The 23,659-nt window shown below is 39.6% G+C and overlaps 1 protein-coding gene across 9 annotated transcripts in view; it reads right to left on the reverse strand.

Moving 5' to 3' along the window:
- Positions 1-2,754: 2,754 nt before the first annotated feature.
- mecom (MDS1 and EVI1 complex locus) overlaps positions 2,755-23,659 on the reverse strand; it is a 462,369-nt gene continuing 441,464 nt past the window's right edge. For all 9 annotated transcript variants that reach the window (XM_073041410.1, XM_073041408.1, XM_073041407.1 and 6 more), the window contains 3 exons: positions 8,834-9,073; positions 6,980-7,175; positions 2,755-4,217 (listed from right to left, as the gene is read on the reverse strand). In XM_073041410.1, coding sequence (XP_072897511.1) covers positions 4,083-4,217; positions 6,980-7,175; positions 8,834-9,073 — 571 coding nt within the window. In that variant the 3' untranslated portion in view covers positions 2,755-4,082. The remainder of the gene's footprint in view (positions 4,218-6,979; positions 7,176-8,833; positions 9,074-23,659) is intronic.

Consider the following 23,659-nt stretch of genomic DNA (forward strand, 5'->3'; position numbering starts at 1 on the left):
GATTGGAATGCCATATTCATGCTTGTAATGTCACCCAGTGCTCTTTGGTTCAGAGGACTATCAGCTGTCTTTCCTGGTGGGGCATCTGTGCATTCTATGCCACTTCATGAACCCTTGCCTCTTATTGTTGGTGTTTGTTCTAATCATTCTTGTGTTCCATTGGTCTAGAAATCCCAATGAATTGACAAAAGAGCAAGGCTCTCAAAATACTAACGTGTGACCGGATCAAACCAGAAATGAAGAAATAAAAGTGGAAGTAAATCTGAGTTAACTGAGATTTAAAATTGCAATTAGGAGCATATTTATACACAGTGTGTCTGAACCACAATTTAGGTCCATCTGCTCTGGATCATCATCACTTGTGGCTCCAGAGAGTTTATGGCTTAATGACATTGGATCATAAAATGATATTTGAAGGAAAACATATCTTAAGAATCAGCACGTAAATTCAGGTTGGTGAAACCGATTGAGTGGACTTTCTTCCAGAGTGCCGTTGACAGGAAGCAGAACTGTGGAAAAAGGCAAGCCACGGAGATAACTGTGTCTCAGCCTGGATACTTGCCTCCTGCAACAGCAGGGAGTGCTGCTGTCTCAGTTCCATAGCCACTGTAGGGAAATCTTCAAGGTGGAGTGAAGGCTTGCTGTCGCAGCTGCCCAAGCTGGTCAGAAGCTGTCTGAGACAACGGCGAATAACCAGATGATGATGCCCATTTTGGAAGGAAAGTAACCAGTTATTGGTCACCTCTCCTTGCTCCGAGAATTGAAAACTTTAGCTGTGCTTTAGCTCAGTTGAAGATCTAAATGACTTTCCAACTCAGGTATCATGGCCCTGTTTAAGCAGGTTACCATTTTAAATATTTAGCACATGTGTATGTGTGTTTGTACTACATTTGTCTCTGTATGTCTATGCTCTTCATCTCTGTGTGTGTATAAGTGTACTGTATATTTACCTGTTTGTGTCAGTGTATGTGTGTTACATTTTCCTCTGCATGTGTGTACGTTCCATATCTGCCTGCTCTTCAGTGACGTGGTGCAGGATAGGTGGCAGCTGAGTGTTCACCATGCCAGTCAGGAAATCATTAAATGAAATCCTTATTCTCTTTAGCTACCTCTATGGAAAACAATTTACTTTTAAATCACCCATTATCCCAGTCATAGCATCTTTATTATATTCACATAAACTCAAATGGTCCATTCCCCTTCATAAATGCCACTTAATCCTGGTAGTAGTTACATAGAAACACAGACAACATACAGCACAATACAGGCCCTTCAGCCCACAAAGCTGTGCTGAACATGTCCCTGCCTTAGAACTACCTAGGCTTACCCATAGCCCTCTATTTTTCTAAGCTCCATGTACCCATCCAGGAGTCTCTTAAAAGACCCTATTGTTTCCGCCTCCACCACTGCTGCCGACAGCCCATTCCACACACTCACCACTCTCTGCATAAAAAAACATCTCCTGACATCTCCTCCGTACCTACTTCATAACACCTTAAAACTATGTCCTCTCGTGTTAGCCACTTCAGCCCTGGGGAAAGTCCTCTGACTATCCACACGATCAATGCCTCTCATCATCTTGTACACCTCTATCAGGTCACCTCTCATCCTCCGTCACTCCAAGGAGTAAAGGCTGAGTTCACTCAACCTATTCTCATAAGGCATGCTCCCCAATCCAGGCAACATCCTTGTAAATCTCCTCTGCACCCTTTCTATGGCTTCCACGTCCTTCCTGTAGTGAGGTGACCAGAATTGAGCACAGTACTCCAAGTGGGGTCTGACCAGGGTACTATAAATCTGCAACATTATCTCTCAGCTCTTAAACTCAATCCCACGGTTGATGAAGGCCAATGCACCGTATGCTTTCTTAACTACAGAGTCAACCTGCGCAGCTGCTTTGAGTGTCCTATGGACTCGGACCCCAAGATCCCTCTGATCCTCCACACTGCCAAGAGTCTTACCATTAATACTATATTCTGCCATCATATTTGACCTACCAAAATGAACCACTTCACACTTACCTGGGTTGAACTCCATCTCCCATGTGTCAGCTGTTTTGCATCCTATCGATATCCCGTTGTAACCTCTGACAGCCCTCCACAACACCCCCAACCTTTGTGTCATCAGCAAATTTACTAACCCGAGTTGTATTTTGTATTTTGCTATCCCCATCTTTGGCTCAGGAAATGGCTAAGCATCCACAGTTGGCAGACTGGGGAAGCTGGGCTGGTGCTTTGCCCACATTGCACACTTTCACCCATTTCCAGCACTGCTGAACCCAGAGCGACAAATGCAAAATGCACCTGGACTCAACAGGTCAGGCAGCATCTACAGAGGGGATTAAACAGTCAATGTTTTGGGCCAAGACCCTTCATCAGGACTAAAAAGGAGGGGGGATAGAAGCCAGAATATGGGGGGTGGGGAAGGAGTACAAACTGGTAAATGACAGGTGAAAGAAGGTGAGGGTTGGAAGGTAGGTGTGTGGGGGAGGGAGGAATGAAGTAAGAAGTTGGGAGGTGATAGGTTGAAGAGATAAAGGGCTGAAGAAGAGGGAATCTGATAGGAGAGGAGGGTGGACCATGGGAGAAAGGGAAGAAGGATGGCCGGCAGAAGGAGGTGATGGGCAGGTGAGAGGAAGAGAAATGGTAAGAGGGGGCCAAAAGGGGGAGTGGAAAAAAGGGAGAAGATAGAGAGATGGAAACCGCTCATTCAAGATCTTGGTGTCCGAACATACATGCACAAGCAGACCGTGGGTTTGCTTTTATTTTTATTAGCTGTTCCTCTCATTATATTTTTATTTAAATGCATAACAGATACATTGTACAAAGCATTTAGAGAAAGTACCTCAGTTTGCTGGCTATTCAAAATCAGATATAAACAAAAAAAAAAGACGAATCTGCTCGCCATGAACGGCGAAATATAAGAAATACAATCTGTTTTTTTGTTTTTTTCAAACATAAGTTTGGCACATTTATACCTTAACTGCTGCCACTGAATAGGGTTACTGGAACAAAACACCACACAAGCAGACAAATAGCTTAAAATATCAGGTACAGGTCTAATTAGGAGAATCATGCTGTAATGAAGGAGTCATAACTGTTCATACAATCGAATCAGCTCATTGTATTAAACAAAACAAACTAAGTAAAGTCTATTCATTAGGCAGATTCATTAAAACGCATAAGATTGATTTTTTTGTGTTTTTTTCCCCCAACACTATTTGGCACTCATGTATATCCGCTGCCTTACCCCTCCCCTCCCTATCCCCACCCTCACCCTCCCTGCCCCAGACTTGGGATCAAAGATCTCAACCTGTGATACGGAGCATCTGTCAGTATGTGTGTATGCTTGTGTGTGGACTGAACAGTGTGATATTGCTAAGTAACCAAATAAATAGCACAGTGCCGCACACACATCGTTAACAAAAATTACACAAATGATTGTCTAAAATTAAAGTTAATTTGGAGATTTTCCAGGGGGGCGGGGGAAGAAACATTTATTTCTGAATGCAGATTGGAGATCTTCAGTGTTGTCTTGGTTTTATGAAACAGAGTTTGATTACACAACAATAAAAGTCATCTTGATTTGTGCTTAAAAGAACTGAAAAATAATGCAAATAATAGGTTTGTACAGGAAGAGACAATGTTGCCCAAACTCCCCATTAAAATGAATTTTATACAAATGATTTAGTTTTCAATAAATCGAATTCTCAGATACATTGAAAATGGTCTAACCCTCTCCCAGTGAGTACAATGGAAGACGCTCTCCTGGGCCACGGAGACGTGAGCACCCAGTTCCTAGTTGAACTACTTTGAGTTGCATTGATCCTCACAACGCAGCTGCCTTCGCTGTGCAAAACAAAATACTAGGAGAATAAATACAATTCATTTTTTTTAAAACTGTCAGTTTAAGGTCACAAAATTCCGATTGGGGTGACCCAGCAGATTTCTAAGGCTTTCTGCTCAGGAGTCTCTCTCTATAAATAGACACGAAAGGAAAGGGTAAAAATAAAAGAATCAAAAATTCCAAAGGTCATGCTATGTACGACGCTGGACTTGGTCCCATCTGGTTATTGCGAAGTGTCATACATGGCTAACGGATTGCAGGGTGCTGGGCTCTGTTGCAGCTCTTGGCAGACTGTGCCACATGTTGGGGCCACTGTGCGATGCGGAGTGAATGGGTTCCTTGTCGGACAGAGAGAGCATCATGGCATAGGCCTAGCAAGGAAAGCAAAAGAAGAGTTAAGATACAAGAAGAAAAATTACAGTATGTGCTGCAGCATGCTTTTAATTTAGTTATTATTCCCGTCCAACCAACAACCATCTTCCTGCCAGTCGAGGGTGGAACGGTACCGCAGTGGCCAGCACAACACTTTACAGTACCAGCAAAGTCGGTTCAATTCCCGCCACTGTCTGCAAGCAGTTTGTACGTTCTCCCCATGACCGCGCAGGTTTCCTCCAGATGCTCCCGTTTCCTCCCCCGGTCCAAAGATGTACTAGTTGGTAGGTTAATTGGTCTTTGTAAATTGTCCCGTGATTAAATCAGTTAAATCAAGGATTACTGGGCAGCGCAGCTCGAAGTGGAGGGGACTATTCCACTCTGTATCTCAATAAATAAATAGGTCTGTGCTGATTCAAGAGCTAGAGCATCCTCCTATTGGCCATGTTGTCTGTACACAACAATAAATACTTGAACTTATGGAAAACAAAGTGGTAAAACATCCCAAGACATGTCATAGAACCAAGAGCTACAAATCTAAGTAATATGTCCAGGAGAAGTTGCATTGTTGGACAGAGAGATCAGATTTCAGTACTCCGTACTGGAAACCCTCTTTCTAAATCTAATTAACATGACACTTTGGAAGGAACCCTACGGTACAGGCTTCTTGTGGGTTGCTGAATGGGAAATATTAACTCAGTTGGAAAATTAGCTTCCCTAGGGACCCGCGGTTTATTATTTTTTATTTATTTGCACTTTGTGGCTGTTGTCAGGAAAGGCCATTCCTAATCATTTTTGAGAAGAACATGGCACCCTCTGCCTAAAGTCACTGCAATTCTTGTGCTTGGGGCACTTCCATACTGTTCTGGCAGGGTTGTCCAGGATCTTGATCCACTGATACATTACACAAAGAAGGATTGTTGGAGGTGACTGCCCCTCCCGTCCCTCTGTTGATAACCGAATGTGATACCAGGCTGGTAGCTGAATAGATTGAATTTAATCTATTTTTTATGTGTGTGGATAGGATATTCTATCAATTTTCCACAATTGCCCATGTTGCTGCTATACTTGGTTGCAGATGTTGGTCGTTGCAGGAGCCCTACAAACAGGATTTTGTCAGAGTCCATATCAAAGAAAAGCTAAGCAAATTTGATACCATGAAGAAAGGATCAGTACTGGCTGGAAAAAATTTTTGTGTGTGATGAATGAGATCTCTGGTGGAGGCCAGAATGGATTATTCACTTGGCATTAATACAACTGATTCATCTTCTTACTTGGCATTTAGTTTCCCCATCGTTGATGCTGGAGTTGTTTATGCAACCTTTATCTCTTGTTTGTTACTTAGTACCTTACCATCATTTACAATTGGATGCTGCAGCGCTGCCAAGATTTCATCTAATCCACCGGATACAAAATTGCCCAGTTCTGCTTATGGACAGTTCCTTCAGCTATTTAGCGTGACTTTGGCAAAGTGTGTACCTCAATGTACCTGAGTTAGCCAGTATCCTGCAGATTCTAATGGATGAATATACGACTTAGGCTGAAAGGTACTGATTTGGTGAGTACGCCTGGACTATGAGACAGCCCTCCTAACTGAGGTGCCAGTCCAAGATGTTAATGTGCAAGACTGTGAGGCTGATTAGTTTGGATGTGCCTTTGCAGAATCGGATAGCAAAGTTGATAGTGGGTCTGATTTTAACCTACATAGCAATTTGGGAGAACTTTACCTTTTCATCAGGCTAAGGGTTAAGCGGTAACTACACTACAGATGGCTGGAAATCACATAAAGACCAAAGTGATAAGAGCAGAATCTTTCCTTAAAGGACAGTGATGACTAGGTGGATATTTAAGATGATCTCATGATCATCATTACAAATACCAGCTTTTTTGGACTTCAGATATATGTATTCTAAAACAGAATTTAATTTCCCAGCTGTTTAACAGGAATTTAAACTGATGTTTCTGGATTACTAATCCATATTTTCCTGGAATACTATTTCAGTGAATATGACTACTAAACTCTGGTACCCATATCACTAATTCTTACTAAAATTGCCTCGTGCAGACGGCAGTTGATGGCAGCATCATCCCTGCCATGGGATATTTATTGTGGTTGAACACCAAGCCAAGACTTTCCTACTCTGGGGACATGCTTGTTTGTACAACTCCTTAGTACAGGGAAGGAGGACGTTTTCCAGTTTGGTTTTGGATGGCTGGAAGATTCTCTTTTGCCAATGAACACAGACACAAACTGGTGAAAAGGCTCCATGGGCTAATTCTGGTTCATTTCATTGTTAGTGTTCTTTCCAGTATACCCGGTCGGCACCAAACTTGATTAATTCCACTGGCCGATAAAGCTTGCTGTGGGAATGCTATTACTGTCGGGCAGCGTGGGTGATGCAGTTGAAGCCACTGCCTCACAATGCCAGAGACAAAGGTTCAGTCCTGTGGATTTCTCCCTGTTACTACATGGGTTTTCCCTACACCCCAAAGACATGCAGGTCTTTAGGTTAATTAGCGAGTGGACCTTGCTGTATAGGTGAGTGATATAAACTGGTTTTGAAGGCTGGGAGAATGGGAATAATATTAGATTAGTGTAAATTGATGATTAATTTCAGACTTGGTGGGCCAAAGTGTGATTTCCCATGCTGTATCTCTATGACTCAATGATACACGTCAATAGACAGGATGAACACTATACTGCTCTTTACCCAATTCACCTCATGTCATAAAGTGAACACCGTCCTCTCACGTGTCTCACCTGTGACTTTGATTTCCTGTATAAGGGCTGCTTCAGATCCTCTGACAGATGGGTAGTGCTGTATGTGTTCAGATCGGCCTCAACGAATTGGCTGTTCTCAGCTTTCCTTGCGTTGAGGCTGTCTGTGAAGTGCCGGATATGTTCTAGGGCGGAAAGACTGCTCTTGTTTTCAAGTCTCACATCATCTGCTTTATAACTTCAAAGAAGAACAGATTGTTTGTACGATGTGCATATGCAAACAATACCAAGTAACTCTGGCACAATCATTGCAGTCCATATTTTCTCCAGAACGAAACAAACTGAGTTGATTGTTAGTCATGATATTAAAGCCTGATGTTTCCAAAGAAAACTGCAATCTGCTTGATGGGATGTGGAGTGAGGAGGCTTCTTCCGAGCCACAGGATAGAGAACAAAATCTACATGACCTGCTCACAGCCTCCTGTCTATGACTCTCACAAATCAGAATGGACTGGGTTTTCACTTGAGTTTTCACTTGAGTTTTCAGTTTGCCCACCCTCATGCTCAACTAACATCAATGGGGAATTAAATCACTCTAGTTGGGTGTAAAGTCAGATAGCCAGTAAGGGATGTAGATTAAAATCCATCCAATCTCTTCATAATATTTCTATATATAACACGATTACTTGGTTTACAAGATTCAAAAATTAAATTTGTTATGTGTTTCTGAAGCTGATACCTCTACACACATTCTGGAGCCAATGCATTAAGTTAGTGCACTCTCAAAGTAGCTGTATGAATGGGGACTAAAAATCAACAGCCAAGTATAATATTTAATTACAAGAGCTTTAGACTACGGTTTATGTTTCTTCTGTATCGAAGTATGGGCCTGTTTGTCCTTACCTAGTTTTCAACTAATAGATGCCAAGGAACTACTTAAACTTTACTCCCTGTATACCTATGACTGTGACGCCACCCACAGCTCCGACCTGCTAAATAAATTTGCCGATGACACTACATTGATTGGCCTTACCTCAAACAATAACGAGGTGGCCTGCAGGGAAGAAGTCATCTCTCTGACACAGTGGTGTCAAGAAAACAACCTCTCCCTCAATGTCACAGAAACAAAGGAGCTGGTTGTGGATTACAGGAGGAATGGAGACAGGTTAACCCTTATTGACGACAATGGATCTGGGGTTGAAAGGGTAAACAGCTTCAAGTTCCTTGGCATCAACGTCACCAAGGACCTCACGTGGTCTGTGCACACCAGCTGTGTGGTGAAAAAGGCAGAGCAGCACCTCTTTCACCTCAGACAGTTGAAGAAGTTTGGTATGGGCCCCCAAATCCTTATGAACTTTCTATAGGGGTACAATTGAGAGCATCCTGACAAGCTGCATCACTGCCCGATATGGGAACTGTACCTCCCTCAATCGAAGGACTCTGCAGAGAGTGGTGCAGACAGCCCAGCACGTCTGTAGTTGTGAACCCCCCATGCTTCAGGACATTTATAAGGACAGTTGTGTAAAAAGGGCTCGTAGGATCATTGGGGACCCAAACCATCCCAACCACAATCTATTCCAGCTGCTACCATCCAGGAAACAATACCGCAGCATAAAAGCCAGGACCAACAGGCTCCGGACAGTTTCTTCCACCAGGCCATCAGACTGATGAACTCACACTGACTTGAGTATATTCTATATTACATTGACTGTTCTATTTATTATAAATTACTATGATTGCACATTTAACATTTAGATTTTTACTCCTCGTGTATGTGAAGGATTATAGAAATAAAATCAATTCAATTCAATATCGAGACTTAATGTTTGCAGGACTTTAAAGGTGATTGTGCTAGTTGTTATTACGTTGTTAATGCTACTTGTGGTATAGACCAACCTGCTAGGAGATTCCTTGCTTTCTTGCTCTGTCTCCCTCGCCTCAAATTCAGAATGTTCTTGATTTCCTCCATCCATCTTACAAACAACTGGATCATTGGTTAGTTTTCTTATTGGGTTACAGACTCCTTCGTCTTCCTCCAGCTCCACATCATCTTCTCCATCATCGTCGTCATCGTCCAGTTCACGAATTTTCTGACTGGTTACGAGACTTTTCTCCTCATAATGACTCCCATTGATTCTAGAGAGTGAGAACAGCAAGAGGTGAGAGGCCTCATTCTGATCTCTGAGGCTTGGTCACAGTTAATACAGGCAATCGTACCCACGGACTGATGGTGAGAGTTCTGTGAACTGAAGGGGTTACTTCTAACAAACATTGTTTGTTTCTTTTTCCATTTTGATCATTAGAACATCTCACTGGGGATATTAATCAATGGGAAGGTATACAGTATATGAAAATATAGAAGCTATTGATAAAATACAAAAATAGAAATTTCTTAAAATGATTAAGATGCATGATATTGGCAGAATGGAAAGAAGAGTAGTTAATGGAGAGAAAGTCGAAAATAAGATCAAATAATACACTACTTGGGCAAATGTCAAAAGGTAATACATTCCAGGAATCAGTTTTAGGATTTGCTTTGTCCATTGATGTAACTGATTTGAGGATAAAGATAGGATTTGCCAATGTTACCAAATTAAAGGTCATGGTAAATGAGACAACATGAAATTATATTTGATATTGATGGTTTATGGGAATGGGTAGGTGTGTTGAAAATTCAGACAAATATAGGTGAAGGTATACCAGGGGTGATTGATAAGTTTGTGGCCTAAAGTAGAAGGAGTCAGTTTTTGAAAACCTAGCATATTTATTTTTCAACATCGTCCCCTCCTACATTTACACACTTAGTCCAGTGGCCATGGAGCATACGGAACTTGGACCTCCAGAAAGTGTCCACAGATGGGTGATTGATAAGTTTATGGCCTAAGGTAGAAGGAGATGAGTTATACAGCTGTCGTTACATGCACATGCAGGTCAACTCTTTGAATGATTATGCAGAAAGTTTGAAGTTAGTAACTCATCTCCTTCTACCTTAGGCCACGAACTTATTAATCACCCCGATGAGTTATTAACTTCAAATTTTCTGCATAATCACTCAAAGAGTTGAACTGCATGTGCATGTAATGAGAGCTGTATAACTCATCTCCTTCTACCTTAGGCTACAAACTTATCAATCACCGCTGCTGTGGACTCTTTTTGGAGGTCCAAGATCTGTATGCTCCATGACCACTGGACTAAGTGTGTAAGTGTAGGAGGGGACTATGATGAATATTAAATGTGCTAGGTTTTCTAAAATTTACTCCTTCTAGCTTAGGCCTCAAACTTATCAATCACCCCTTGTACAGAGAGCTCTTTCATAGTGAGATTGTCAGTAGATTAAAAGTGCAGCAGTTGGGATATTTGTGTTATATGTAATAGTCTTTAAAATATACTGTAGTGTTGACTCTGATCAAAACAATTTAGCTCATATTGCATGATTAATATAGTGTATTATTTTATAGTTCTTGCTATGCAAAATATTGGTGTCCATGAAAAATATAATTTTCCTGGAAATTATATCATGGGTTGTGATGAGAGAGTTGGAAAGAATAACATCATATTACTGTACTTGTGAATAAATGTCTAAAAGCATATTAAAATGATCAAAAAATGAAAGACCATGTCTACTGGACAATTAATTAGTAAAAAGGATTGAAGAGTAGAATATTAAAAAAAGGAAACTGTGCTAAACATTTTTATGTAAAAATTAAAAGTACGATTAAATCCACCATCACAATTGATTCCTGCAATCATCAATGTAATACAAATGATTTCTTGAGGAGCAAAATTTTTTTAAATGGTTAAGAGTGTGTCGTCAGACAGTGAGATAAGAGCAGCACTGATAGGAGGTGGTGAATTATCTGTGGTGTCTCAGTCAGCCTCAGACTACTTCCTTGGTGGCTTATCAGGTTGAAAAGCAAAAATTGCAATGCTGGAAAATTAAAAACAAAAATTGCTGAGAACGCCCGGCAGGTCAGGCAGCCTTTACAGAGAGAGAAATAATTAATAGTTCAGGTCTGAAACCCTGGTTAGTTCACTGTTTCTCTTTTCACAGATGCTGATTCTTTCCAGTCTTTTGCATAGCATATCAGGTGGACTGCAGCATACACTTCCATTCCAGGGAAGATAATAACAAACTAACAAAGTTATGATAGCACCAAAGCTATGAATTGAAACTTCAGCTCATGTCTCTATGATGTTCTTTTTACTTGGCAAATACACAGTTTATATGTGTCCTTTCTTAATAGTAAGCCAAACATTTCTTCTGTTGCAGGTAAATGAGATGACCACATTCTGGTTTCACATTTCTGCCCATTTGAAGCCAGGTGATAACCTATGTTCCTGTTCTTAAGAAACAGAATGAGGAATAGAATATATATGCCATTCAGTGGTATCACGAATAATATTTTACCTTACAGCCACTTTCCTGAACTAAGTCCATAAGTTCCCATAATATCCGAGAATCTATTAAATTCTGATTTGAATATAGTCAATGTCAGAAGCCTCACAGAAATCTTTCACCTAGTGGTTTATCAAATGCCTTTGATTCAATTCATTCCTTGTACTTGTTCCTGTTGAAAACTGGCATCAACAGTTAAAAAAAGCTTAATTGCAAAAGCTGATATTTCTTCAAGTCTGATCGTGATTCTACTGTTTAACAATCAGCTATTTAAATGTCACTAGCTATGCTAAACAACTATCATTAGGTGAGCATTTTCAGCAGTTGATTGGTTAAAACAGAATCAAGATATTTTTGTTTATTACCTCAGGGAAATTGTGTTACTCAAATCAAAATAAAATCACAAAATATATCCTTTTAAGTTTACACATTGATTTTCATATTGTTCTGATTTTTTTTGGAGACTATACATTCAATATTGATTTCCCTTTTTTGGTTTTCTAAAGTTGACATTACATTTCTGCTGTTTTGTCTAATAACTCTGATCTTTCTGAAGAAGTTTCAGTCCACCAGACTGATTGAGCAATGTGATTTACGGAAGTGTTATGTGACTAATTTAGATAGGCAACTTGGTCAGCATGGATGAGCTGGGCCAAGGAGACTGTGTGTTGTATAACCCTTATTACTCTAATAAATGTCTGTCAGGTGCCCTTTGAGGGATGGTTTTGGGCTGCATTATTTTGCAATGGGAAATATGAGGAGGATTTACTGAGATGAGTGAGTGAGTGACCAGTGACATGTTGTAAAAAGGAACACAGAATCGTAGAATTGTTTAATCCACGAAGATGGCCAATTTGTCACCTTGTGTCTTTCTGAAAGCCCTGATTGATTCTATTTCATCTATAGACAGTGAATTCCAAATTTAAATTACTCTCTGAGTAAACAAAAGTTTTTTCCTCCTTATGTATCCCTTGCAGTATTTGTACAATTTTTTAAACTGGTGTCACTTGGTCCTCGAATCAGCTTGCAATGGAACAGCTTTACTCTGATTACTCTGTCTAAACCAGTCATGGCCTTCTATTAAATTTCCTCTCAACATTTTGTGCTCTATGAACAACATTGGCTTCTCCAGCCCACCTTTATAATAAAAGCACTCATCCTTTTCATAGAAAATGTGCAAATTAAATTAATTTTCATATATATTTATTATAAATAACTGCAGATATGATATTGATAAAACATTGTGTTCGGATATCTGTGTGCTTTTCTGTAGGTGAAGTACAGCTTGAAACTGCAGTATCTGTGGCAGTGAGCCTTAGTAAAATTGTCATTTGAAGTCATGTGCCGTCCCAGTTTCATGTGCTTCGATCCCTTGACTCCTTTCCTTTCTGATAGCTATTATATTCTTTCAACTATATAAATGTAAGTTCCTGCCACATTTATTTACCAGCTGAAGTATCTATCAAGGTACTAACTCCAAGATTTTTTATTCATTTACCAGCTATCATTCTGTAGCTGGGTTTACAAAAAAAAAACACAAATAGATAAAACAGTTTCAATATGATTGCAGGCACATGTTTGGATCTTACTCAAGAAATCATTACACCGACTCTCATTTAAGAGAATACAAAGGATCCAATATACTTAAGAGAATTTATGCTCCAGCCCAGTGTTCTGAGGATTCATTAAAATCACACTAACTGTTACCAGGTGTAGGTACAATAACAGAGAATGAGACAAACATTCTCACTTTCACTTACACAGGCACCCACACACAAAACCAAAGCCTGCATTGTACATAAACAAAAGCATGCATTCACAATTGCACAGATATTGCAATTTCCAACTGCAGTTCACCTTTAGGGCAAACACATGTTCATGGGCAGCAATACCTTCCAATTTACATTCTTCAGCCAATATAATTGCTGCAGTAAATTATTTTTAAAGTGTATGAAATGTAAATAGATGAGACTTATACCTCTACATATATCTAAACAAGTCATTCTGTCACTTAACAAAGGTTGACATTTGCTTTAAATAACACAGACGTTAATTCAGAGTTCACATACATACTCCGATGTAAACAAAAGCAGATATGATATAATTAAGATATTTGCACATAACAATGTACAGGCAGAAACTCATGTTAAGATTTGAAGATACACAATACAGTAATTTTTTAAGCATTATATTCAAGTGTAATTATGAGAACTAGTGACATTTGGGTATATATACAAACTACGAAAGTGTTCTTAACTACCTTGGGACCTCTGGAGTTCAACCATTCACATGCAATTGAACAGCAGACCTGTATACAGGAATTACTGAGTGATGGATACCACTAATGGGATCCCAGTAATTGGGTAAATGGGCCTCCCACATTACGATGGGTCCTGGCTCCAAACCTAACCCTATAATGGGTTTAGAAAAATATTGATTTTTATGAGGTTTTTCAGCCTATGGAATAGATTTTTAATGGTCTTTTTAATGCTGGTGATTCCTAGGTATTGTAATATGCTCTTAATGAATGCCAAGGCATTTTAAACTTCTGAAAAGACTCAGAGCCTTAACAGGAGACAAAGCTCTACCAGCAGCTTTGGTTTCTGTTAAAGCCAGTAGGGAACAATCTGGGGATGAAGCCTCAGGAACTGACATCAGAAGGGGTTAATGCTCCAGTCTTCACCCTGGGTTCAGAGAGCAGGGGAAATGCTCTTCCAGCCAAAGTGAGTGGGGACTGTGAGCTGTGTACTGGCTCTTGGAAGATATAGCCATTATTATAAATAGATTATGCAAATCCACACACATGCACAATTAACCAGCAGATTAACATCGTGATTTATTGGGCACACACATCTCCCAGTTTGGGTGGAATTCCAGAATCTGTTGAGTAAAATAAGAGCTGATTATTAATCCAGAAACTGGTTAGCATTCAGGACAGTCAGCCACATGGAATACTATAACCCATTTTAGTTGTAATAATGTTAATTCCTTTTACATTAAATGTACCTATCCATGAAGCATGGTTTGTTAGATAACAATCTCAGTGGTAATTCTGTTTCCTTGGCAGACTGCTGTGATTCCATGGATCCCAATACTGGGTAAAGACAAATGTCAGGGCAAACATCTTAATTCATGGAGATATCATAAAACTCAACCGGTTAAAATATGACTGTACAACAGTACAGAACAGATTGCTTGCACTCTGCTTCAGGGGTCCTAGGCCAATTTTTCTACTGCATAGGTGGCAGGAAAGGAAATTATGGTTAGTGGAAACTCAGCAGAATGGTAATAATTAAGGAGAAACAAAAAGCCATTTCTTTTCCACTTAATATATGTTGTGATGCAATGTTCAGGCTTCGATTTAGACACGGGCATCCCTTAAGAACAACGGCAGTTTGCAAAATAAATCATTTGAGTATGACTCTCCTGGGACCTTAGCAGTAACATAAAAGCACCTTATTACGGCTTTTAGAGAATCAAGTTATTTGCAATAGCCTTAAATAGGCGTCTTAGTTCCACTGTGAACTCCGAGATTATGCCTCTGCCAAAAGATCATGTCTTTGCCTATTTTATGGTCAGTAGATTCACCCCTTCTGACCTGAAATTCGTGCAATGTCGAGTGCAGTAATCAACATCTATTTTCTTGACTCTCCTGACCACGATCGGATTACTTACATACTGATGTTGTCAAATCAGAAAGCATGGGTTGTTAATTAACAGTCACTCTGATGATTCTGTTATAGGAATAAACCTTTGCCAATGGGAAAATGGAGGATTCTTGATGAAATGTATACATTATACATGCCTTGCTGACATGTATGCATTGGGAAACATTGTAAAATAACATGGTAAGAACAGTACTGGGAGTATCTGACACCTTCTCAGATCTCTCTCTAGACTATCACTGTGCCATTGAACTTCAGGCCTTTCTATCCCCGATCTCGTTTCCTCTGGAGACTTTTCCTCCAGATTCTCAACTGTGATTTATCCATTCCTAGCCCTCCCCAAGATCCATAAATAGGATTGTTCTAGTGAACCCATCATTTCAACCTGTCCCTGTCCCACAGTATGTATTTCTTCTACCCTGACTGTATTCTTTCTTACTTGGTCCAATCTCTTTCCACGTAAGCCTGTGAAACTCTCTACCATTTTGACAGTGTCCTTTTTTTCAGGGTGCAAGTGGCTCCCTTTCACTGGGAATCTTCACTCCCTCTATACTTACACCCCACACCAGAATCTTCTATGTTCAATTCTTCCTTGAACAGAAATTCAACTAGCCCTTTTTACTGCCTCCCTCCTTTCCCTGGCTGAATTCATTTTTACATTGAAGAACTTCTCTTTCAGCTCTTCTTGATTTTTTTTCCAGATTGTAGCTATTGAACGTTATATGAGCCCCAGCTAATCTAGTCTCTTGGTGGGATACATGAAGCTGTGCTCGTTTGAGTTCCACTCAGGACCCAAGTTCATCTCTTGCTTTGATATATTCATGACTGCGGTGTTGGTGCTTTCGCTCAACGGGCTTGGAAGGTACATCAGCTTTGCTTCTATCCAGCTCTTTGTCTACTTCTGCTCAACTTCTCTACCTTCTTGCCAAAGAACAAAGTAGTCACCAATATCCAGTATAAGCCCACAGACTCTGATGGCTATCCCAGCACTTCCTTCTGTCTTAAGACCAGAAGACCGTAAGATGTAGAGGCAGAATTGGACCATTTGGCCCATTGAGCTTTGTCCAGCATTTCATCATGGCTGATCCAATTTTCCTCTCAGTCCCAAACTCCTGCCTTCTCCCTGTATCCCTCCATGTACTGACTGATCAACAACCTATACATGAAGACTTAGCCTCCACAGCTGCCTGTGGCAACAAATTCCACAGATTCACCACTCTCTGGCTGAAGAAATTCCTCCTCAGCTCCATTCTAAATGGATGTCCATCTACTCTGAGGTGCTGTCCTGTGATCTTGGACTCCCTTGCCATAGGAAACATGAATTTTGCTTCAAATATTGGTTCCATTTCATTTGTTAGTCTCCCAAGGTTCAATGTGTCCAGATGAAATCACGGTCAATTTCTAAGATGTTTTTTTTTCTTAATTGCAGCTTTTGTTCCATCACCATGAAACGAGCAGTCACCTGAATTCATTTCCCACAGTTCTGCCCTCAACCCCACATCTCTCACCTACAGTAATGATAGAATTCACCTTGTCCTCATCTTCCACCCTCCCAGCCTTCACCGTCAATAAGTCATTCTTTATAATGTCTCCCTACCTTCTACATAATGCAACAACCTTTTCCCTTCCCCTTTCAACATTTGGTCTCCATCTGCAGAAATACCCAACTCCTGTTCTCACAGCATTTTCCCATGCAACTGCAGAAGGTGCCATACCTGCATTTTTACCTCCTCCTTTCCCACTAGCTGGAGTCCCAAACTCCTTCCAGGTGAAGCAGAGATTCACGTGTAATTCTTCCAATTTCTGGAATTGCATTCAGTACTCATAAGGTGGTCTCCTCTCCACTAGGAAAACCAAATGCAGATTGGGTGACGACTATGCACAACACCTCTGCTCAGCCCACAAATGAGATTCTGAGCTTCCAGTTTCCTGTTATTCTCCATTCAAATCCTACTATGACTTCTCCTTCAGCCCTTTACACTGTCCCAAAGAAGCCTGACATAGACTCAAGGAACTTTCATCTCATCTTCCAGTTGGACATGTTACAGTCCCATAGACTCAGCACTGAATTCAAGAATTTCAGAAAACAAGTTTGTGTCAAGGCTGACCATGACTGATGAAAGATCATCAATCTGCATTCTTAAATCAGTTTTTTCTCTCTTCATTGAAGCTGACTGACCTATTAGAAATTCTCTTTTATTTCAGGTTTTCAATAAATATAGCAATTTGCCATTGTTTGTTTGCCTTATTGTGAGTCATCTCCCATTTACAGGTCCCAGATATTCAGCATTATGCCCAAGATGCTAAATCATTGAATACTTTTGAGGCTGGGTTAAGAGCAGTCACAATTAAGAGCAGTCAAACATTGTGGGGAATATGGCAGGAAAACAGAGTTGAGCCCACAACCTTGTGGGGAATATGGCAGGAAAACAGAGTTGAGCCCACAACCTTGTGGGGACAGGTTTGAAGGACTATATAGCCTATTTTTATCTTATATTCTTATTCAACTTGAACGCTGACCATGGAAACCATTATCAGAATCAGAATCAGGTTTAATATTATCGGTACATGTGGTGAAATTTGTTGCTTTTCAGCAGCTGAACATTGCAATACATGATAATAAAAACTATAAATTACAATAAGAATTATATATAACAAAATTAAATTAAATAAGTAGTGCAAAAAGAGAGGGAAAAACACTGAGGTAGTATTCATGGGTTCTTTGTCCATTCAGAAATCTGATACCAGAAGGGACGAAGCTGTTGCTGAAATGTTGAGAGTATGTCTTCAGGTTCTTGCACCCCTTCCTTGATGGCAGCAAGTAGAAGAGGGCATCGCTTTTGGAGATGCCCAACGCCCATGATGGAGCTGGCTGAGTTACAACTTCCTGCGGCTTTTTCCGATGCTGTGTAGCAGCTCCTTACCAGGTGAGGATGCAACCAGCTCGAATGCTCTTTATGGTACATTTGTAGAAATAACGACTCAGGATACTGAAAAAAGCTTTAAGTGGGTATAGAACTGTGAAAGCATACTTTGGAATAATGGCTGAGGTTTGTCATGTGGTCAATATGTACTGATAGTCAGAGGTGAACAGCTGGGATGTAGTGGAGTTCTGAAATCCTATTTCTATTGCATTTGAGGCATTGTAGTGACAGTTCTTCACTAGTTGTAGCACACTTTGAAAATATCCAAGACTGAAAATGGAACAGTATAAATATTTTTTTTCATCTCACATTTTTTATTTTGTGTTGCAGGAACTGCAGCCACAAAGAGGATGCTGGTGCACTCTTCCCAGAAAGGATATTGGAAGATAACCATCATATAAGAAGTGACATAACCATAGAGCCAGGAAGTTGCTTGCATGTCCGAATGGTTTGGGAGAAGGCTTCATTTTGTTGGGAAGCACAAAGTAAAAGAGGGAACAGGAAAATTTAGCTTGCTTAAACAGCCTTTTTAATTTCTAAACATCCTTACAAAGAAAGCAGACAGGCTGAAATTAACAAAGTCAAGATCTTGCAATGCACAAGCAAATATCTGGAATATCTTCATTTTTATAATAGAAAGGCGAATGCTGAGAAGCATTGGGGAAATTCCATTGACCATTTATAGTCAGATATAAATATATTTTCTGGTGAGATCTAACCTAAATAGCCCAGGGCAACAGGCCAGCAGAATGTGGTGTAGCTTGCAGAAATCACAATGACATCAGCTGTTATCAGTTCTGCAGGAAAAGCATTATTTGGTAAATCGTCTGAAACCGTAAGGACAAATGATTCACTGATTGCAGTCCAAGACGTGTTTCTATGTCAGTCTTGTAACACCAGTTGAGTCCTGAATCTCCATAACATCAGTCTTTCTCTCCCAACCACAAAAACAATTACAATAATTGGTTTACAGATTAGGCCTGGTACAAAAGACAGGAAATGATCTTTTTGCAAAAATAATAAAAATAAATGATTTATCCAACAATTTGTGAAGGCAAAATTAAAGTAATGCAGTAGAATGGAGAAGATTAATTACTGGAGTCAGCCTGTGTGAATATGGAGACCAGGCATTTGGCCTAATGCCTGTCTGTTATGATATAAGCCATGTGCAACATGTGTACTCTGTATGATAAAACTCCGGATAATTGTTGACTTTATGCACAGGTTAGAATTGTTTCCAGCAGCAATTCTAATATTGACAAGATCATCCAATTCATGATAACTAACCTCACTTGAGTTCATTGTTTAAATATTCTCCAAGAACTGAAGGATTTGTTTTATTTTTTTTTACATACAGATTATATTCTACAGATTTTTTTCTCCAAATTTCTACAGATGTGCCTTGGAGAGCATTCTAACTGGTTGCATCAACATCTGGTATGGAGAGGCCTCAGCACAGGAAATAAACCCCGTAAACTCAGTCAGCTCCATCATGTGCAATAGCCTCCTCTACATCAAGGACATCTTCAAAAACTGACGCCTCAAAAAGTGGCATCCATCATTAACGACCTCCATCACACAGGGTATAACCTCTGCTCATTGCTGCTTTCAGGAAAGGGGTACAGGAACCTGAAGACACACACTCAGTGTTTTAGAAACAGCTTCTTCCCAACCGCCATCAGATTTCTAAACGGACAATGAACCCGTGAGCACTACCTCACTAATTTTCTTTGCTTTTTGCACTACTAATATCATTTAATTTATTATATATTAATGTATGTGTGCGTGTATGTGTGTGTATTATTGCAAACAACAAATTACATGGCATATGTTACTGATAGTAGTTCTAATTCTGTTTCTGACTCTGACGTTCATTCACAGAGGGTGATCAACAAGCTTAAAAACAGAGATAAATTTTATTTGTAATATTGGTGATTTTTTTTCCAAAATGCTCCTTCCTTCATTGTTTTACTGGAAGAAGGACTGTTTTCGTTCTGGAGAGAATTTTTGTATTTTAATGCTAAGGTGGAAAAGTTTGTAATGAAGGTACACCTAGATTATCTTAGCATTTAGCAGTATTAGCCAAAATTTAATGTAAATTGAACAAATTAAGTGCAAGCTGCGTTGTGTTCAAGTTAAACTAATAACCTTGTCAATGAGCTACCCTTCTGAAATGGGACAAGAGGGTCAGTTACTGTGGATTTCTAAACCTAAAATATTTGATGTTATATGAGTAATATGCAAAAGAAGCCAAACTCACTGCTTAGTTTGAGAATTATATACTGCCATTGGAATGGTCACCCTAACTCATCCAAAGAAGGCTAATTATAAATATGATTGGTTCCTGGCAAAGAAATAGCAAGGGAGCTATCTTGACTAGTTTACATTTGGAAACATGTCACTGGTGATAGAGCTGGAGATGAGTCTCTTGTTCCCCAATAATTTCTGTAATTAAGTTATGCTGCTCTTCTGTGATTCCTCACCCTAACTCATTACTGATCTCGCTAATTATACTCAGACAGCCAATATAATTGAGGCGGTTCTACTCTGTTCTAATGGAGAAAGGTTCTCCATATTACTTCTGCACAATTCTTCTCTGCAAACGAGTTGCACAATTATACTGAAATCAATCTGACTTGTAAGACCTTAAAGATAAGAAACTGTGTGCTACTGCAATAATCCTTAAAAGGTCATAACGGTTGATAATAATGCCAGAGCAGATTATGGAAATGGGAAATTGTGAATATAAACGTAAACTGGCAATTTTGCAGATGTCACTCTAAAAGAAGAATTTTTAGATTCAGTAAGAAGGTGTAATTGAGCAGTACCATTCTCTTACACCCAAGAAAGTACTTAATGTGTGGAATATTTTGTTTGTATGAGTTTCAATGCTATACACTTGCTTGTTGTTGTTGAGTGCTGTCAAGTCGTCATCAACACACGACTCTACATATAGTAGGGATGTCCACAGGGTTTTTGTGGCAAGATACAGAAGGAGATTGCCAGGCTTTTCTTCCACACAGATTGGGACCTGGCCAGATTCGAACTCAGGACCATCTGCCTTGAAGTCCAGTGCTGATCCACTACACCACCATACACTTGCAATGGGGCATATTTTCTGTTATCATCTATATGTTCAGACTTGCACCCTGCACCATATCTACATGTTCCCAAGGTTAAAAACTACAATTTCCAAAGATTATTCACTATATACTCTCCATATTATTCATTTTCCCTTGCTTATCTATCTCATTATTGCCTTTGTTTCACTTCATGTAACTGCTCTCTATTGTATTTCCTGTCTGTTCAGTATCTCCTTCAATAATCAGACTGCAACGATATCAAATGGAAGTCAGTGAGGCAGTAACTTTAACAAGAATAGGAAAGTGGGGAAAGAAAAATTCCTTGTTACTTATTTTTGCATTAGATCTGCTGAGAAAATAATGCTGTATTTAGTCTCTCCTTATCAATGTATGACAATAATGAGAATTGGACAGACATGAAGGGGGTGAGATTGAGCACAGTTCAAACTGCCAGCTTGCAGGTCTGTCATAAACGATGTAGAACTGGCTCTAAACCAAAAGTATAAGGCTAGATGATTAAGAAAACAAAATCACTAATTACACTTTCAAATGCAGCAATTTGCAGAGGATAAAATATCCATCAAAAGCAGCTGAAAGTGCAGGAGTTGGAAAGGAAACATTATATGACCTTCTGACCTCAACTTTCTTTACCAACTTCCTGCATTGTTACATGTTGAGGCCAGATGTTGGCAAAAAAAGGCATGATCACCAAGAAGTCTTAATGTGCATTTAATGTTAATTTAATCAAATTTCATCTTGCATATTTCAGCTTTGATATTTCTATCATTCCTGTTACCATTACAAAGACGGGGGAAAAGCTGAAGTGACCTGGGAAGATTTTTATCTCTGTAATCTCTGTGATGTTTAAAAATGTTATGCAAAATTAACAAAAACAAAAAATAAATGTGTACCTAATCTTAGATTTAAACATTGCTCTGGAGGTTAATGAAGCTGAGTCAAAAAAAACTTTTTAAAAAAATTCCTTTCAAGAAAAGTAATGGAAAACAATTTAAGAGGAACAAAAAGGTTCAGTATCAAATCTTAAGGCCATGGAGTAATCCATCATCAAACTGTATGGTTCAATAACGTGTTACTTGACACAGCTGAAGAACTTAGTCTGCACATTGCTAAGCATATTGGTGAATGCAATTCTGGTTGGGCAGAGCACCCAACTTGTGCCAGCACTAGCCTCTATTGTATCCAAGACATCTTCAAAGAGCAATGCCTCAGAAAGACAGTACCCATCATTAAGGTACCCCGCCACCCTGTACACACCATTGTTACCACGAGGAATCAGGCATGGAGGCAAACAGTCAGCCACTCAGTAACAGTCTCTTCTCTGCCATCTGATTTCTGAATGGTCACTAAACCCTTCAACACCACCTCAGTAGTTTTTCATTTCCGATTTTTGCACTACTTATTTAATTTAACTATTTGATATATATACTTACTATTATTTACAGTTTTTTTCCTATATTATCATGCACTGCATTGTATTGCTGCCACAGAGTCAACAAATTTCACAGCATATGCCAGTGATGTTAAGCCTGATTCTGATTCTGACCTCAGTTGGGAGAATTCACTCCGAATTTCCATTATTAAGTTTGATTTTTGTTTGATACCAATAATCAGAGCAGAACGTCAGCAGATATATTCACGCACTGCCTTTTACTTGCAGTGATGGGAGCCTCAGGTATCATAAACAATGATCTGAAATAGTACACCCAGGAAGCCTTCCCACCTTTGAATCAGAGCTTGTAGGTCGAAGCCCAAAGCATTTAAGCAGCATTATCCAAAGTAACACGTCAGTGTAGTACTGAGGAAGCACTGGATAATTCAAAGGGAAATTCCAGATGAGGTGTCAAATCCAGGTCTATTTTGCATGCTCAGTTGGACTTAAAAAAAAGAAACCTATTCATATTATGTGAAGAGTGTTGACCAAGTGCTTGTATCTGGAATTAGTACTTGATGGTTGGCATGCTGGGTGAGGGATCTATGGTGTAGGACTCTGTGATGACCGTGGCTTTCTGCTACTCTGTTGAACAATAGTAGCCTGTAATGTATAAAAATGCATCAGCTCTGCATTTACTTTATTTCTCCTCATGGGACTTCATCAACTTCAAACTGAAACCCATTTATTTACAAATGTTTTCACTTCAAAAGTAAAAGTTACTTATGTCCAAAAGAATTATACAGCCAATACGTCAAGGTGAAAGGTGCCATGCAAATGAAATGTTGCTCTTCCACTTCAAGTGAACCATAAGCTTGATTAGGATCTGAATACCACAAGAGCAGTGATCATAAATGCCATGCCATCAGCGGTTAAATACACTTTTTCCACATATAGAGTACACAAAATTATGAAGGGTATAGACAGGGTTAATGTAAGCAGGCTTTTTTTCCACTGAGGTTGGGTGAGACTAGAACTAGAGGTCATAACTTCAGGGTGAAAGGTGAAAAATTTAAGTAGAACCTGAGGAAGATCATCTACACTCAGAGGGTAGTGCCTGTGTGGAACAAGTGGATTTAGATTTGATTGTAACATTTAAAGGAAGTTTAGATATATACATAAATAGGAGGGGTAGAGAGGACTGTGGCTCAGGTGCAGGTCAATAGAACTACACAGGGATTATACTACAGAACCACACAACCCC

This window comes from Hemitrygon akajei, chromosome 3 (assembly GCF_048418815.1).
Source record: "Hemitrygon akajei chromosome 3, sHemAka1.3, whole genome shotgun sequence".
Lineage (NCBI taxonomy): Eukaryota > Metazoa > Chordata > Chondrichthyes > Myliobatiformes > Dasyatidae > Hemitrygon > Hemitrygon akajei.